General features: G+C 41.6%; 1 protein-coding gene across 13 annotated transcripts in view; it reads left to right on the top strand.

Moving 5' to 3' along the window:
- diaph2 (diaphanous related formin 2) overlaps positions 1–19,178 on the top strand; it is a 705,396-nt gene that overhangs the window by 397,254 nt on the left and 288,964 nt on the right. For all 13 annotated transcript variants that reach the window (XM_090198585.1, XM_090198584.1, XM_090198577.1 and 10 more), the window contains 2 exons: positions 14,985–15,086; positions 17,109–17,348. In XM_090198585.1, coding sequence (XP_090054711.1) covers positions 14,985–15,086; positions 17,109–17,348 — 342 coding nt within the window. The remainder of the gene's footprint in view (positions 1–14,984; positions 15,087–17,108; positions 17,349–19,178) is intronic.

Below are 19,178 nucleotides of genomic sequence, written 5' to 3'. Positions count from 1 at the left end.
GTATGTGTGTTTGTGCGCGCGGGACTGTGTTTTGTGTTTGTGTGCATGTGCTAGCGCACGTGTGTGTGTCTAAGTTTGCATGTGTGTGGTAAAGCTCAGGCTCAACGGTTGATGCTGGGAGGGATTTTTTTTGCAGAATATCAGAGTGGTTCCTTAATGTTTTAGGTTGGCCGATGTATTTAATATTACCCCATCTCCTGTTCAAAAGGAAAGGCTAATGACTACACGGCTCTGCTCGGCTTATTTAGTTGTAATTAATACATGTTGTGTGCAAATGCGCTACATTTCGAGAGTATGTATTAAGAGAATGAAATTACTTTTGGATATTAAGCGAAATACCAAGGGTCTTTTTATTGTGTTTAAGGCTTAACGGTTAAATATGGGCACATCATTTGAACGAAGTCATGGTAAATAGCAGACCTTGACTTTAACAGTGGGAGATATTGTGTACCCATGTAGCACTCCAGTAATAACCATGGAATAGTTTGCATATTGAAACATACTGTGTTTATTTTGTACTTAGCTTTGTGGCACATAGCCTACCATGTTTTGATTAACATTGGAGGATTTGTCTAAAAGGGATGCTTAGATACTGTGATCATGTCATGCAAAGCTGTTAAATACAGCTGTCACACACACACACACACACACACACACACACACACACACACACACACTGTTATCAAGGCCCTGAGTTAAATCCAAGGGTACTGAACGTACCAGTCGTTAAAACTGACGTGACACCCCAGTCTAGTCAATCTGAGTGTTGACAGAGTAGTCAGGAAACTCACACTACAACTCATTTCCTGTCTCTGACCCTTCACTTCCCCAGCTCTAGTCCTAGACTGCACCCCAATGACACACTAGTCCCTATGGGTCCTGGTCAAACGTAGTGCACTATAGATGGAATAGGGTGCCATTCAAGACACATCGCTGCTGGTAGTGGTGTGTTCAGCCCACTGGCTCTTTTAATTTCCTTTACACTATCTATTACTGTGTTTGTCTGCTAGGAGTCTTGTGGTGGTCTGTAAGGCAAGGCTTGTTTGCCTGGCATTTCCTTTGTCCTATAGTCCTTTAGGATGTTATATCTCTCACACTGTGCATCTGTCGATGTGTTGGACTCTAGAACATTTCATTAAAGTGACCATCAGCAATTGAAACAATAACAAGTGTACTCCCCACCCCTGTTCTGGTAAAACTGAGGGATGGGGCTGGAGAAATGTAACCACTCTCAAATGCAAAGACTGACCATCCTTGATGTCAATATTATAGTTTTAACAATGTTTTAGGCTACATAGTGTCTGTTTACATTTACTTTGTTTACAAACATTGGAGTAAAACAAGCCTACAGTATATTTTTGCTTTTGATGTGGTACAACAGTTGAACTAAGTCCATGAGTGAATTACAAGTTATATTCTTTGCACAATCATTGGGCACATATCATTAAAATAGATTTAGCAAATTGCTCGTTTAAGGGAATACAAGGAAGTGAGAGTTTTTTGAAAGACAAAGTGTAAGTGATGCAGATCTTCTTGTTAAAGCGATAGGCTTTCTGCTGTTGTGTTGTTTTCTCGACGTTAGATCTATCCTCTACGCCTTCCAGAAAAACATTAAATACATTTTACAAACTGCATGTTGTGACATTTTTCTATGGTAATTAAAATGACATGTTTAAGTGAATGTCTCTCACAAGGCAGTAAGGCCCAAGGCCACTATTAGTCACAATTACAAACTGAGAGCAGGTTTACTGCACGCCTTATTACATGCTGCAGGAGAAACACTTTGTAGATTAAGTGTATTCATGTCAATTATGGCAAGATGTGGCCGTTGGAAAAAAAAATTTAAAAAATCATGCTCTTTGTGTGTGTGTTACGGCATCAGTACTCCACTACAAACCTCTTGTGTGTGGGCAGATTTTCTGTCTGGTTCTGAATTGTGATGTTTTTCCCTCTTCTTTTGGAGTCACCAAAAAAAATATATATTTTGTTGAGAGTGTTACTTTCTCTCCATGTTCGCCATCAGTTTGCACTGACAGTACTGTATGTCCCCCCAGTCAAACATAAAGCCAGCCTTTCTTTAGTGTCCGACTCTATCGACAGGCTCTACCTAGGAGAGGAAATGTTCTAGTGTAATGTTCCCCGCTGGAATTTAGATTTCAAAGGAATGTGTTCTTACTCTTTACAGTCTCATTTAACCATTTCATTTGGTCAATATTATTGAAGAGTTGCTCTCCATTTTATACAGGAGGAATTTACATAGTGACGACCTGTATTGAAAACATGCATGTATATGGATGACAGTGTATATTTTATCTATGGTGGAATAGACTATTGATAGGCATCATATTAAATAGTATCATGTCATTACATGCCTGTGTACACACTTGCATCATATTGCACACACACACACACACACACCGCTCAAGGGTGAAAGCTTAACTTTTCACTTTGATATGAGTTCTTAGCATCTACAGCAGAAGATTCTCACAAATATTTCAACTATTTAATTTGGTGGATTTCTTCATAGGTGTAGTAGAACATAATGGCTGTGTAGTAGAACATAATGGTTGTGTAGTAGAACATAATGGTTGTGTAGTAGAACATAATGATTGTGTAGTAGAACATAATGGTTGTGTAGTAGAACATAATGGTTGTGTAGTAGAATGTAATGGTTGTGTAGTAGAACAGAATGGTTGTGTGGTAGAACAGAATGGTTGTGTAGTAGAATAGCATGGCTGTGTAGTAGAACATAATGGTTGTGTAGTAGAACATAATGGTTGTGTAATAGAATGCAATGGTTGTGTAGTAGAATGTAATGGTTGTATAGTAGAACGTAATGGTTGTGTAATAGAATGTAATGGTTGTGTAGTAGAATGTAATGGTTGTATAGTAGAACATTATGGTTGTATAGTAGAACATAATGGTTGTGTAGAAGAACATAATGGTTGTGTAGTAGAACAGAATGGTTAAAGAGTATAATATAATGGTTATGTAGAAGAATAGCATGGTTGTGTGGTAGAACATAATGGTTGTGTGGTAGAATATAATGGTTATGTAGTAGAACATAATGGCTGTGTAGTATCATATAATGGTTGTGTAGCAGAACATAATGGTTGTGTAGCAGAACATAATGGTTGTGTAGCAGAACATAATGGTTGTGTAGCAGAACATAATGGTTATGTAGTAGAACACAATGGCTGTGTAGTATCATAGCATGGCTGTGTAGTAGAATAGCATGGCTGTGTAGTAGCATAGAATGGTTGCGTAGTAGCACAATGGTTGTGCAGTAGAATGCAATGGTTGTGTAGTAGAATGTAATGGTTGTATAGTAGAACATAATGGTTGTGTAGCAGAACATAATGGTTGTGTAGCAGAACATAATTGTTATGTAGTATAACATAATGGTTGTGTAGCAGAACATAATGGTTGTGTAGCAGAACATAATGGTTGTGTAGCAGAACATAATGGTTATGTAGTAGAACATAATGGTTGTGTAGCAGAACAGCATGGTTATGTAGTAGAACATAATGGTTGTGTGGTAGAATATAATGGTTGTGTGGTAGAATATAATGGTTATGTAGTAGAACATAATGGCTGTGTAGTATCATATAATGGTTGTGTAGCAGAACATAATGGCTGTGTAGCAGAACATAATGGTTGTGTAGCAGAACATAATGGTTGTGTAGTAGAACATAATGGCTGTGTAGTATCATAGCATGGCTGTGTAGTAGAATAGCATGGCTGTGTAGTAGCATAGAATGGTTGCGTAGTAAGTAGCACAATGGTTGTGCAGTAGAATATAATGGTGTTGTATAGTAGAATGTTTGTGTAGTAGAACAGAATGGTTGTGTAGCAGAACAGAATGGTTGTGTAGCAGAACAGAATGGTTGTGTAGCAGAACAGAATGGTTGTGTAGCAGAACATAATAGTTGTGTAGCAGAACAGCATGGCTATGTAGTAGAACATAATGGTTGTGTAGCAGAACATCATGGTTTTGTAGCAGAACATAATGGTTGTGTAGCAGAACATAATGGTTGTGTAGCAGAACATAATGGTTATGTAGTAGAACATAATGGTTATGTAGTAGAACATAATGGTTGTGTAGCAGAACAGCATGGTTATGTAGTAGAACATAATGGTTGTGTGGTAGAATATAATGGTTATGTAGTAGAACATAATGGCTGTGTAGTATCATATAATGGTTGTGTAGCAGAACATAATGGTTGTGTAGCAGAACATAATGGTTGTGTAGCAGAACATAATGGTTGTGTAGCAGAACATAATGGTTATGTAGTAGAACATAATGGCTGTGTAGTATCATAGCATGGCTGTGTAGTGGCATAGAATGGTTGCGTAGTAGCACAATGGTTGTGCAGTAGAATATAATGGTGTTGTATAGTAGAATGTTTGTGTAGTAGAATAGCATGGTTGTGTAGCAGAACATAATGGTTGTGTAGCAGAACATAATGGTTGTGTAGCAGAACAGAATGGTTGTGTAGCAGAACAGAATGGTTGTGTAGCAGAACAGAATGCTGTGTAGCAGAACAGAATGGTTGTGTAGTAAAATATAACGGTTGTGTAAGTAGCATATAATGGTTGTGTACTAGAATATAAGGATTTTGTACTACAATTGAATGGTTGTGTACTAGAAACAAATGGTTGTGTACTCGAATATAATGGTTTTGTAGTAGAATAGAATGGTTTTGTAGTAGAATAGAATGGTTTTGTGGTTTTGTATTAGAAAATAATGGTTGTGTACTAGAATATAATGGTTGTGTACTAGAATAGAATGGTTTTGTTGTAGAATACAATGGTTTTGTAGTTTTGTTGTAGAATATAATGGTTTTGTAGTAGAATATAATGGTGTTGTACTAGAATATAATGGTTGTGTACTAGAATATAATGGTTTTGTACTAGAATATAATGGTTGTGTAGTAGAATAGAATGGTTGTGTAGTAGACTAGAATGTTTGTGTACTAGAATAGAATGGTTTTGTGCTAGAATAGAATGGTTGTGTACTATAATCAAATGGTTGTGTACTAGAATCTAATGGTTGAGTACTAGAATAGAATGGTGGTGTACTAGAATAGAATGGTTTTGTAGTAGAATAGAATGGTGTTGTAGTAGAATAGAATGGTTTTGTGGTTTTGTATTAGAATCTAATGGTTGAGTACTAGAATAGAATGGTGGTGTACTAGAATAGAATGGTTTTGTAGTAGAATAGAATGGTGTTGTAGTAGAATAGAATGGTTTTGTGGTTTTGTATTAGAATATAATGGTTGTGTACTAGAATATAATGGTTGTGTACTAGAATAGAATGGTTTTGTTGTAGAATACAATGGTTTTGTAGTTTTGTTGTAGAATATAATGGTTTTGTAGTAGAATATAATGGTTTTGTACTAGAATATAATGGTTGTGTACTAGAATATAATGATTTTGTACTAGAATATAATGGCTGTGTAGTAGAATAGAATGGTTGTGTAGTAGACTAGAATGTTTGTGTACTAGAATAGAATGGTTTTGTGCTAGAATAGAATGGTTGTGTACTATAATCAAATGGTTGTGTACTAGAATCTAATGGTTGAGTACTAGAATAGAATGGTGGTGTACTAGAATAGAATGGTCGTGTGCTAGAATAGAATGGTTGTGTACTAGCATTGAACAGATGGTTGCATTTTTCTCTGTTTATACTGTTTCAATTTGACAGTTAGATATGTCCTCTAAATTGCTGTAATGTACCTTATCCATGTTGTTTTGCAACACACACAGACACACTGGAACTTCTCCCATCCCACAACCAATCTGCGTCTCACCTCTCCCTCCACAGCAACGACTGTTCCAGCTGGGGCCTGGTGATTTTTGATTGGCTGTGCCCAAGCCGAGGCTTTTGTTTTGGCCCTTGCTTGTTATTATTATTTATCTTGTTTGTCAATCACCCAGCAGCCATCGCCTGCCTGCCATTTCTAAACATGGCTCTCATCCATATGCATGGGCCCCTCATTACCTGGACTTGCCTTGCTCCTTGGCGGCAGAGCTGCAGGGCCTCCGCAGATGCAGCCGTGCCAGCCTTTGTTCCTGCAGGACTAACAACAACAGGTGACTGGAGCAAGCCTTCCGTATTGTTCCCCAGCTTGGCCATCATTTGCATGGTGTAAAGTGCAAATGTGGGACAGGACGATAAGTATGGCCATGCATCGGGCCCATTGGATTACCACTTAAGCAGGAAAAGCTGTAAAAAGCCGGTTCCCCCCTCGAGCTTAATTGAAGCCTTTTTTTGGCACGCAGTACCATATCCCCCTTTTCCTGCATCAAATGCTAATTCAACAATGAAATGCGAAATACATTATGCTGATCAAGGAGGCTTGGAGGAAAACAAAACACAAAGGGACTGGATGGAAGGTTGAAGTGGTGGGGAGGCTGGGCTGCTTCAACAGGGATGATGGTGAAGGTTAAAGTGGTGGGGAGGCTGGGCTGCTTCAACAGGGATGATGGAGAAGGTTAAAGTGGTGGGGAGGCTGGGCTGCTTCAACAGGGATGATGGAGAAGGTTGAAGTGGTGGGGAGGCTGGGCTGCTTCAACAGGGATGATGGAGAAGGTTAAAGTGGTGGGGAGGCTGGGCTGCTTCAACAGGGATGATGGAGAAGGTTAAAGTGGTGGGGAGGCTGGGCTGCTTCAACAGGGATGATGGAGAAGGTTAAAGTGGTGGGGAGGCTGGGCTGCTTCAACAGGGATGATGGAGAAGGTTAAAGTGGTGGGGAGGCTGGGCTGCTTCAACAGGGATGATGGAGAAGGTTGAAGTGGTGGGGAGGCTGGGCTGCTTCAACAGGGATGATGGAGAAGGTTGAAGTGGTGGGGAGGCTGGGCTGCTTCAACAGGGATACGATGTCCCCATGTACAACATTGGGTCCCAGGGCTTTGACCAGGTCTATAACCAGGGCTGTGACTAGGGTTGTGACCAGGGCTGTGACTAGGGTTGTAACCAGGGCTGTGACCAGGACTGTAACCAGGGCTGTAACCAGGACTGTGACCAGGACTGTAACCAGGGATGTGACCAGGACACTAACCAAGGCTGTGACCAGGACTGTAACCAAGGCTGTGACCAGGACTGGAACCAGGGCTGTGACCAGGGCTCAGGTACAGTGCTTCGTGTCCCTTTGTGTTCTAGTTGAAATGTTGCTCTGGAAAACACGGGCACTTGGGCAAGGGCACACACGCACCATAGACACACACACACAAATTGGTGCATACACCGTTGTGGGTCAGTGCTGCATTGTATAATGGACATTAGCTAGATTGTATGCAGTAGACCCATTCAGACACACATAAAGCTGTATGAATCAGAACTTAGTGTTTTCTTCTTGGAGCTAAACTTTCTTTATCTCAGTGACAGATGGCAAATGAATCTGGGAGAAACATATTCAGATGGCACATTATTCTCCAGACAAACTCATATCATTTCAGTCCAGAATAATAGCTTTCTTCAATTGAGTTTATTTGATTAAGTAATGGTCATATCAACCTTCAATACTGTGTTAAGATCTATCAAAGTGAAATAATTGTATTGCCACAGTGACACAGGTAATATGTGTTTCATCTCAATCCTCTCTGGAGAAGTGGAGATGTCACCTATGTGAAAGCCTCACCTTCTTGTGAGCTTCAGACATAGATTATGTACACTTTAACAAGGTTCTACTGTCTGTCACCTTTATAATGACTAACTAGGACAGATTGGTCGGGAGTTGGGGGCATGACCTGTGGGGCTAACAGCTAGGGGGGACATGGGGTTATGACCTGTGGGGCTAACAGCTAGGGGGGGCATGATCTGTGGGGCTAACAGTTATGGGTGAGATAAACTCAGACTAAGGATTCAGGAGTTACAGACAACACACAATTAAGATACATACTGTATGTACACATGCAGATATATCCATGCACGTACAAAATATTTAGTCAGCCAGCAATTGTGCAAGTTCTCCTGCTTAAAAAGATGAGAGAGGCCTGCAATTTTCATCATAGGTACACTTCAACAATGACAGACAAAATGAGAAAAAAAATCCACAAAATCACATTGTAGGATTTTTAATGAATGTATTTGCAAATTATGGTGGAAAATAAGTATTTGGTCACCTACAAACAAGCAAGATTTCTGGCTCTCACAGACCTGTAACTTCTTCTTTAAGAGGCTCCTCTGTCCTCCACTCGTTACCTGTATTAATGGCACCTGTTTGAACTTGTTATCAGTATAAAAGACACCTGTCCACAACCTCAAACAGTCACACTCCAAACTCCACTATGGCCAAGACCAAAGAGCTGTCAAAGGACACCAGAAACAAAATTGTAGACGTGCACCAGGCTGGGAAGACTGAATCTGCAATAGGTAAGCAGCTTGGTTTGAAGAAATCAACTGTGGGAGCAATTATTAGGAAATGGAAGACATACAAGACCACTGATAATCTCCCTCGATCTGGGGCTCCACGCAAGATCTCACCCCGTGGGGTCTAAATGATCACAAGAACGGTGAGCAAAAATCCCAGAACCACACGGGGTGACCTAGTGAATGACCTGCAGAGAGCTGGGACCAAAGTAACAAAGCCTACCATCAGTAACACACTACGCCGCCAGGGACTCAAATTCTGCAGTGCCAGACGTGTCCCCCTGCTTAAGCCAGTACATGTCAAGGCCCGTCTGAAGTTTGCTAGAGAGCATTTGGATGATCCAGAAGAAGATTGTGAGAATGTCATATGGTCAGATGAAACCAAAATAGAACGTCTTGGTAAAAACTCAACTCGTCGTGTTTGGAGGACAAAGAATGCTGAGTTGCATCCAAAGAACACCATACCTACTGTGAAGCATGGGGGTGGAAACATCATGCTTTGGGGCTGTTTTTCTGCAAAGGGACCAGGACGACTGATCCATGTAAAGGAAAGAATGGATGGGGCCATGTATCGTGAGATTTTGAGTGAAAACCTCCTTCCATCAGCAAGGGCATTGAAGATGAAACGTGGCTGGGTCTTTCAGCATGACAATGATCCCAAACACACCGCCCGGGCAACAAAGGAGTGGCTTTGTAAGAAACATTTCAAGGTCCTGAAGTGGCCTAGCCAGTCTCCAGATCTCAACCCCATAGAAAATCTTTGGAGGGAGTTGAAAGTCCGTGTTGCCCAGCAACAGCCCCAAAACATCACTGCTCTAGAGGAGATCTGCATGGAGGGATGGGCCAAAATACCAGCAACAGTGTGTGAAAACCTTGTGGAGACTTACAGAAAACGATTGACCTCTGTCATTGCCAACAAAGGGTATATAACAAAGTATTGAGATAAACTTTTGTTATTGACCAAATACTTATTTTCCACCATAATTTGCAAATAAATTCATTAAAAATCCTACAATGTGATTTTCTGGATTTTTTTTCTTCTAATTTTGTCTGTCATTGTTGAAGTGTACATATGATTAACATTACAGGCCTCTCTCATCTTTTTAAGTGGGAGAACTTGCACAATTTGTAGCTGACTAAATAATTTTTTGCCCCACTGTACATGGATGCAAGTACACACACACACACACACACACACACACACACACACACACACAGTATCCTAAAGAGTAGTACAGTATATCCACTTGCTCAGAGAGTTGCTGTACAGTGCAGCGGTAATGTCTATGAGATCCCTCGATTCCTCTTCACAAACTCCGTAACGTAACTGTTCAGGTGTGCCCAAACTTCAGAATCCTCCACGTTTATTTTGAAAAGGCAAACGTAATGTCACACCAATGACTTTGGAATCTGTCACCCTTGTTCTCCGAATAGCAACCCTCAGTGAGATTCTGAGGTGTTTGTCGGCTTTGGAGTAAGGATCCTGGATTAGGTCTGAGTGATCTACTTTAGATTAGCCGGATGCCACCAGTTCAGTCTACAAAACTTGTCAAAATTTCTGCTTGTAAAGTAAAGAATAAAACAGAAAGAATGTGAAAAGTACGTATGCCTTCTGTTGGTGCTGATGTTAGTTTTGGATTGACAATTTGCAGACTGACAAAATATCCTCTGCAAATACTGTAGCTGATTGTTAAAATATATGTTAAAGGAATATCTGAATCCATGACCATGGGATTTCTACCACCTGTTTTAGCTGATATACTTTAAGTGTTGATAGCGGAGAAAGTGCACCTTCAGTGCACTAGTCAGGAGACAGACAGATGAAATGGAATGAGAACATATTTGTACACACTAGGTTAATTCCTCACTAATGAGATAGTCTACTGTCATTCAACTGGTCTGTTAGAATGTGACGTGGAAGGCATCTGAAGTGACTCCATTTGTAATAGGCATACTCATTTGTCATGACGTGCCTCTTGGTAAAAAAATTATAATAATTGGTCATTATGTTTTTTGTCAATTACTGGTATATTCAATCATACCAAATAAAAATTGTTTACATGTTTTTTCAGCACCTCATTTGCATACTGGATATACAAGACACATTGGGAGATTAATCTCATTCCATTATTCTTCCATAATCTGTTTTGAAAGATACCTGCAATTAGCTCCCCTAAAACTACATCAAACCATCACTTTTCCCACCTTTAAAGCATTGGAACTCTGAAACTCATAAAATATATAATTGGAAAAGCTCATGATTCAAATGAAAACGGATGTGGATACCTCTTCAGAATGGCTCTTGTTTGACTGCTCTTCAGTATCAAAATCTTACAGAGGCCTTTCAGCCGTTCAATGCGACTCTCTGTGGAACCGCAGTGGTAAGACGTCAGTCTGACAAAAGCCACATGCTCTGTCTGACGCTTCGCCAAAATCTGTCGGGAAAAAATTATTAAAATGTGAAAATTGCATCTGTCAAACAGATCAAAAAACATCATCTTGCGGTCTTTGAATTGGAGGGGGAAAATCTCAAATGTTTTGGTTGTCAGTCTCCAGCCAGATCGGTAGAGGAAAACAGGGAGTTGTTACCCACTGTATACATCTGTTGAGATTCCCCCTGAATCCTTTGATTCTAAAAACTGTATTGCTTGGAGAACATTTTGTATCGATTGTGCTGTTCCTGTGACTATCATTTGAGATTTGTTGATATTCTCTTCAACTTCACTGTTGGGAATGTTCGCTGCCTGAAGAGAGAATCACAGGCCTGCAACATGAAAAGTTTAGTATTATAGAAAGGGAACAGTGGAGGCCATAGAAAGGGAACAGTGGAGGCCATAGAAAGGGAACAGTGGAGGCCATAGAACGGGAACAGTGGAGGCCATAGAACGGGAACAGTGGAGGCCATAGAACGGGAACAGTGGAGGCCATAGAACGGGAACAGTGGAGGCCATAGAACGGGAACAGTGGAGGCCATAGAAAGGGAACAGTGGAGGCCATAGAAAGGGAACAGTGGAGGCCATAGAAAGGGAACAGTGGAGGCCATAGAAAGGGAACAGTGGAGGCCATAGAAAGGGAACAGTGGAGGCCATAGAAAGGGAACAGTGGAGGCCATAGAAAGGGAACAGTGGAGGCCATAGAACGGGAACAGTGGAGGCCATAGAACGGGAACAGTGGAGGCCATAGCAAGGGAACAGTGGAGGCCATAGCAAGGGAACAGTGGAGGCCATAGCAAGGGAACATAGAAAGGGAACAGTGGAGGCGCCACCTGTATGCTTTGTACGCTCTAAAGAAGCACATGATAGATGACAAAGAGAAACAAGACATGCCATCATAATAAATCTTTATTCCGCAATATCACTTCTATATGTTTTTTAATTGGAGTATCAATGCTGGGAGACGGTTTCTCCACAGTTGTTCCTGTCCTATACAATACTATTCAATACAGTATTGTCTTCCTACTCAAGAAAGACCATAAGTTTCCATGCTCATTCAAATCAAAGTTGATTTGTCACGTGCGCCGAATACAATGCTTACTTACAGGCTCTAACCAATAGTGCAAAAAAGGTATTAGGTGAACAATGGGTAAGTAAAGAAATAAAACAACAGTAAAAAGACAGGCTATATACAGTAGAGGAGGCTATATACAGTAGAGGAGGCTACATACAGACACAGGTTAGTCGGGCTGATTGAGGTAGTATGTACATGTAGATATGGTTAAAGTGACTATGCATATGTGATGAACAGAGAGTAGCAGTAGTGTAAAAGAGGGGGTGGCGGGTGGCGGGACACAATGCAGATAGCCCGGTTAGCCAATGTGCATTGGGCTTTGAGCAGTACAGAAAGTTACACACTATTTGTTGCTCTGTCTTGACGTCATTAGGGATTTCACCAGTCACCAGGAGCCCAAATGAGCGTTCGGTGACTGTAACAGCCCTCCAATAATCTCCCCCAGATGCCGAGTGTGTCTGTATGTGTGTCTGTCTGGAGGCCTGCCGGGAAGGGTCTGGCATAGCCTCATCTAGCACCGGTTTTGACAGAACTACACATATGGCGACGCCTTTGTGTCAATTACCGTCTATGGGGGCTGCTGATAATTAACTAGATGACAGACAAATGAAATAACAATTACACTGAGAAATTCCATCTCCAATTCGAACTCTTTACCTCAACCTAGCAGCTTCAGTCGGTGAAGAAAGTCTTGGAGACAACATCGGAAACGGTCGCAGACAAGGCCACAACACACTTTAATTTTCTGTCTCTTCTTAACGAGCTGCGGCGGAGGAAAACAACACCAATAATCAGATTCTGGGAGCATTAGCGATGATGACTGCTGAGGCTGAATGGTTTCGCTGCTGTGTTATTGCATTTCATTCTGAATCAACGATACGTCGTTGAGGAGGACTTTGTTCTTCAACCCAGGGTAAAGTTCCTCAGACTTGGAAGAGAGGAGAAGAGGAAATAGAAATTCATAATCCCTCTTCACGTGGCGGTGGATCTTTGCTGCTCCGTTGTGGTCATGTTTCTGCGAGGCCCGTAAAGCTCTCCAAACCAGAAGACAATAAAGTCGAGTGGCAGTTTGAATTGGGTTGAAGCATTTTGGAGGATTCTTGAACAGGTTATTTTCTGATTTGCACTTTTAAAATAACTGGGTTAATATCCAAACGTGTTTTGCACAGTAAGATGTGGCTCATAAACTGTGACCAAGCTTGTGCTTGCATTTGCTTTCTTTTTCGCTGCAAGGTGGTTGACATCGGTTATCCAAATAATTGTTTTAATAATTATCTTCTATCAAATATGCCATTTTCCTGAAAGACAATAATTTACTTCTATAATGTCTAATAAGCAGTAAGGAAGCAGTGATCAGCAGCTGCACTACAGAGATGAGCACATTGGAGTGACTATTCAATAATCAATAAGGGTTTCTGCCTGAAAGGTCAAGAGCAAATAATTAGCTGTCTCTATTTTTGTCTGGAAAGTCCCAAATGGCACTCTATTCTGTATATTGTGCACTACTTTTAACCAGGGCTCATAGGGCAATTTGGGACGCATCCTAGGTGTTTATGATGCACCCCAACCCCGGAACAATTAAAGAAAACACATATTGTTAGTGAGATCTTTGGAAGAACACTGACACCATTGGAAGACCCATCATTAGTACACATCACCATACACTTTTTGGGGGGGAATGTCATGTCTCACATCCCATTCTATGTGCTGTTTCCCAATTGATGTACACTATGATCAACAGCCTTCATTATTGAATTATAATGAGGCTACATAACTGGGCCACACTTCTTTTCTCTAATTGGGAGAACATTCATTGGCTAATATAGAAGCAACACACGTTTTAATATAACTGTTGCAGACCACACTAGAACTGACAAACTCCACACTATTTATTTCCAACTTGGTTGGTTTCTAGACTTTTGAATCCATGGGGGAAGGGGAGAGATGTCATCATTAGTGGACAGTAGAGCCTGGCCAGTGACGGCTCATGGCTGTTCCGTTCCAGGGCAGTGGTCAGTGTGTGTGTGTCCTGGCCTGGTCATATGACAGAGTGCCAGCCTGCTGTCTAAATTAGGGGAGCTAATGAGGGCACATCTAATCCCACTCTTTCTCCTCCTCTTTCTCCTCCTCTTTTTGTTCCTCTTCTTCCTCATCTTTCTCATCCTCCTCTTTCTCCTCTTTCTCTTCATCTTTCTCCTCCTCTTTCTCTTCTTTCTCTTCCATCTTTCCGAGAAGTTGAAAAAAGGTAGCTATGCTTCATTGAATTTATTAAACTGACCTTTCCATGCACAATTAACATTTAATGGGAAGGAGGAAATCCTCTTCCTCCTGCTCATCTTCCTCACTGTTTGGACCTGTATGATAATTGTAAAGCTCGACTTTGGCTTTCTGAAAGTCAAATTCTATTTAAAAACTGAAGTTACTAGGTTAATCTTATTTATAAATGGTAAATTGCCATGTTTTCCAAGGAAGATGATGCAAACCGACAAAGTCGGAATGAAAGTCTCCATGAATCGCCAGCGTTATTACGTGTTTGAACTGTGGTTCGCTGGAGCTCTTACTGAAGTTGTTCCCGTTGAGGTAAATAAATGGATACAGCAGCGAGAGCACTAGATTACCTGACCTTTTCCTAGTCATCCTCCTACCTGCCGCTTCTCCTCTTTGTATTCCCATAGAAACAGTTAGCGTGCTAATTCCAAGATACATGTAGATATGCAATGTTTGTCTGAACCATGTCTGTTCCCTGCGGTGGCGCTTATCTTGAAAGTACTGAATGTATGCAAAAATATCTCATAACCATCCACGCTCTGATGTACTGTACTGGGGTTTGTATGGAACCTTCCGATAATGATTCTAGCTTGGTGCTGTGTGGATGTTCCCAGTGCTGGGTCTTGATTCTAGCTTGGTTCTGTAGAGTAGTTTGTCTCCAAGCTGCGTGAGCAGGGGGCAAACTGTACTGACAGGAGCTGTGTGTGTATATGCTTTTTGTGTCCGTAGGTGTCCATGAATCTGTGTCCTTTAAAATGTTTAAATCCTTCTAGACTGTAATGTGATTTTTGGATTCAAATAAAGCATTTAAATCTGTCTCTGTGTGTGTTTACAGAACCTGATAAAGAACCTACCAGAGCAAAAGGAGCTGAGCGCTCTGGCAGAACTGAAGAATGAGTATGAGGACCTATGTGAGCCTGAACAGTTTGGCATTGTGGTGAGTAGGTCTTACAAAATATACCCTGTTTTACACACACTTACCTACATACCTACAGAGGAAAGGTTTTTCAATTGGTTATTGATAAGGATAGATCCCTCTCTCACTCCCCTCTCTATCTCTCTCTCTCACCCCCTCTATCTTTCTCTCTCCCTCTCTCACCCTCTCTATCTTTCTCTCTTCCCCCCTCTCACTCTCTTCCCACTCCCCCCCTCTCTATCTCTCTCCCCACTCTCACTCTCACCCCCTCTCTCCTTCCCTCGTATTCCAGTGCACCAAACACTACCTACTCTCATAACCACTCCCCTTTCCTCTCTTTCAATTCTGTTCCCTTTCTTTTTGTCACACAGCAGACCCCCACCCTTTTTTTTCTTGCTACTTCACACACCATTATATGTCTAGATCTTCATTAATTAAGGAGGTTAGTGTAGGGCCAAGACAGTAGGGAGGGGACTAGGAAATTAAGAATAGCACCATTGAGAGAGCAATCGGGGAATAGAAAAAGACGGCCTTGAGGCTTTATGCATTATCAGACCTATTCATTATCTTAAAGAGCAAGAATGTTTCATAACAAGTCCGATATGGTAGCCTGCTCTTTGACTGACAGAAGCCATGATTTTGATAAATAATAAAGTGTGAAACTTGATTTCAATATAGTAGCTTAATTATGTGTCCTTGTGTTGTGAAAGTCACAGTGTCATTCTTGGCCGAAACAAATTCCATATTCTGGCATAAACCGTCAGTATTGCCTAGTGATAGAATCATAGCCTTGGGCTTTGGATTCTCTGTAATAAAGTTAGTGCACTCTACTTCATAGTGAAGTCAGAACAGCTCAATGTTACACTCCAAGCCACTATAAGTGATTTAGTATGGTTGCCTCAAGCGCTAGCTGTAGTTGATGCTGAGGTTATACTTTAGCCTACAGTTGTATTTTTACGCTTTCTACAGAGTCATGTAGAAGTGAGTCTATGAAGTGACTTTATTGTTTTATCTTACAATTACTTTTTTATACCACATTGATTTATCCAGAGCACATTATCATAGTACATTCCAGAAAACGTTATACATGTATATTTAGCTATATCTTTACATTTTCTTGTCAGTTTTACTCCTCCAGTTCGTTGTCTGAAAGATATTATTTTCAGTTAACCTAATGGGTTAACTGCCTCTAGAGCCGCCTCTCCCCCTAGAGCCGCCGCTCCCCCTAGAGCCGCCGCTCCCCCTAGAGCTGCCGCTCCCCCTAGAGCCGCCGCTCCCCCTAGAGCCGCCTCTCCCTCTAGAGCCGCCTCTCCCCCTAGAGCCGCCTCTCCCCCTAGAGCCGCCTCTCCCTCTAGAGCCGCCTCTCCCCCTAGAGCCGCCTCTCCCCCTAGAGCCGCCTCTCCCCCTAGAGCCGCCTCTCCCCCTAGAGCCGCCGCTCCCCCTAGAGCCGCCGCTCCCGTTTTAGCCGCCGCTCTATATATACTCACAATATGGGACGGCAGGGTAGCCTAGTGGTTAGAGTGTTGGACTAGTAACCGTAACCCCCGAGCTGGCAAGGTACAAATCTGTCGTTCTGCCCCTGAACAGGCAGTTAACCTACTGTTCCTAGGCCGTCATTGAAAATAAGAATTTGTACTTAACTGACTTGCCTAGTTAAATAAAGGTAAAATAAAATAAAAACTCCCTCTAGAGCCGATTTCATCATATACAGAGAAATCAAATCAAGCGTAAGAGGACAATGACTTTGGTTTGACAACTTCCTCATCAACAAGAATACATTTGAGCTGTAATGAAACATTAGGACCAGGGAAAACTGCCTCGCAGCGTTGAATTATACGGCAGACTGTGGCATGTTGGTGGAAGTTGTCGCACCGGCACATCTCTCAACTGCTGACTATACAGACATTTGCATTAGAGCTCTGCAATGCCACATTGGCCACACATTAAACAACATATAACTTATACATACTTAATTAGGACTTCATAGAGCCTTCGTAGGCTTGCTAAACTTTTCAAAACCAAATATTGTCATGTTTGTCCTAGATGAGCTCTGTGAAGCTGCTGCGCTCACGCCTCAACGGAATCCTTTTCAAGCTGACCTTCGAGGAGCAGGTGAACAACATCCGTCCGGACATCATGAATGTGACGTTCGCCTGCGAGGAGGTGAAGAAGAGTGACAGCTTCAGCAAGCTGCTGGAGATGGTGTTGCTGGTGGGCAACTACATGAACGCTGGCTCCCGGAATGCCCAGACCTTTGGCTTCAACATCAGCTTCCTCTGCAAGGTAGGTACTGCAAGGACTGTATGAGTTCATCCTCGCCCTTTTTTTCTCTCTCTCTCTGACTGTATCGCTCTCTGTATGAGTTCATCCTCGCCCTTTTTTTCTCTCTCTCTCTGACTGTATCGCTCTCTGACTGTATCGCTCTCTGACTGTCTCTCAATCTCTCTGACTCTCTCCCTTTCTCTCTCTCTCTCTCTGACTGTATCTATCTCCGACCGTCTCTCATTCTCTCTGACTCTCTCCCTTTCTTTCTCTCTGATTGTCTCTCTCTTTCCCTCTCTCTCACTCTTTCTCTCTGTCTCTCTTGCCCTCTCCCTCTTTCTCTCTGACTGTCTCACTCTCTTTGACTGTCTCGCTCTCTGACTCTCTCTCTCTCTCTCTGACTCTCTCTCTCTGACTCTCTCTGACTCTCTGACTGTCTCTCTGACTGTCTCTCTCTCTGACTGTCTCTCTCTCTGACTGTCTCTCTCTCTGACTGTCTCTCTCTCTCTGACTGTCTCTCTCTCTGACTGTCTCACTCTCTGACTGTCTCACTCTCTGACTGTCTCACTCTCTGACTGTCTCACTCTCTGACTGTCTCTCTCTGTGACTGTCTCACTCTCTTTGACTGTCTCACTCTCTTTGACTGTCTCTCACTCTCTTTGACTGTCTCTCACTCTCTTTGACTGTCTCTCACTCTCTTTGACTGTCTCTCACTCTCTTTGACTGTCTCTCACTCTCTTTGACTGGCTCTCACTCTCTTTGACTGTCTCTCACTCTCTTTGACTGTCTCTCACTCTCTTTGACTGTCTCTCACTCTCTTTGACTCTCTCTCTCTCTCTTTCTCACTTTAACTGTCTATCTCTTTCTCGCTCTCCCTCTCTCTTTCTCTCAATTCAATTTCAATTCATTTTCAATTTAAGGGCTTTATTGGCATGGGACACAAATTATTTATATTGCCAAAGCAAGTGAAATAGATAAACAAAATGTAAATACATTTAAAAAAAATATACAGTAAACATTACACTCACAATAGTTCCAAAATAATAAATACATTTCAAATGTCATATTATATCTATATACAGTGATGTAATGATGTGCAAATAGTTAAAGTACAAAAGGGAAAATAAATAAAACAAATATATACAGGTTGTATTTACAATGGTGTTTGTTCTTTTCTTGTTGCCCTTTTATTGTGGCAACATGTCACAGAATTTTGATGATGTGGTATTTCACCCAATAGATATGGGAGTTGATCAACATTGGATTTGTTTTCAAATTCTTTGTGCGTCTGTGTAATCTGAGGGAAATATGTGTCTCTAATATGGTGCTGCATTTGGCAGGAGGTTAGGAAGTGCAGCTCAGTTTCCACCTCATTTTGTGGGCAGTGTGCACATAGCCTGTCTTCTCTTGAGAGCAAGGTCTGCCTTTGGCTGCCTTTCTCAATACCAAGGCTATGCTCACTGAGCCTGTACATAGACAGCAGAGCCCCGAGACCAGCTTGCTTAGGGGGCTCTTCTCCAGGTTAATTTCTCTGTTTGTGATGACTTTGTTTTAGAAGGTTTGGGAATCACTTCCTTTTAGGTGGTTGTAGAATTTAATGGCTCTTTTCTGATTTGTGATAATTAGCAGGTATTGGCCTAATTATGCTCTGCATGCATGCATTTGGTGTTTTACATTTTTGCAGAATTATGCATGTGGGGTCTCAATTTTGTGTTTTCCCTATTTTGTGAATTCTTGGTTGGTGAGAAAACCTGACCTCACAACCATAAAGGGCAATGGGTTCTATAACTGATTCAAGTATTTTTAGCCATATCCTAATTGGTATGTCGAATTTTATGTTCCTTTTGATGG

The sequence above is a fragment of the Oncorhynchus mykiss genome, chromosome 14 (genome assembly GCF_057628025.1).
Source record: "Oncorhynchus mykiss isolate SJ-2025 chromosome 14, ASM5762802v1, whole genome shotgun sequence".
NCBI lineage: Eukaryota > Metazoa > Chordata > Actinopteri > Salmoniformes > Salmonidae > Oncorhynchus > Oncorhynchus mykiss.
The sequence above is the reverse complement of the archived record's forward strand: the minus strand, read 5'-3'. Positions and strand labels throughout refer to the sequence as shown.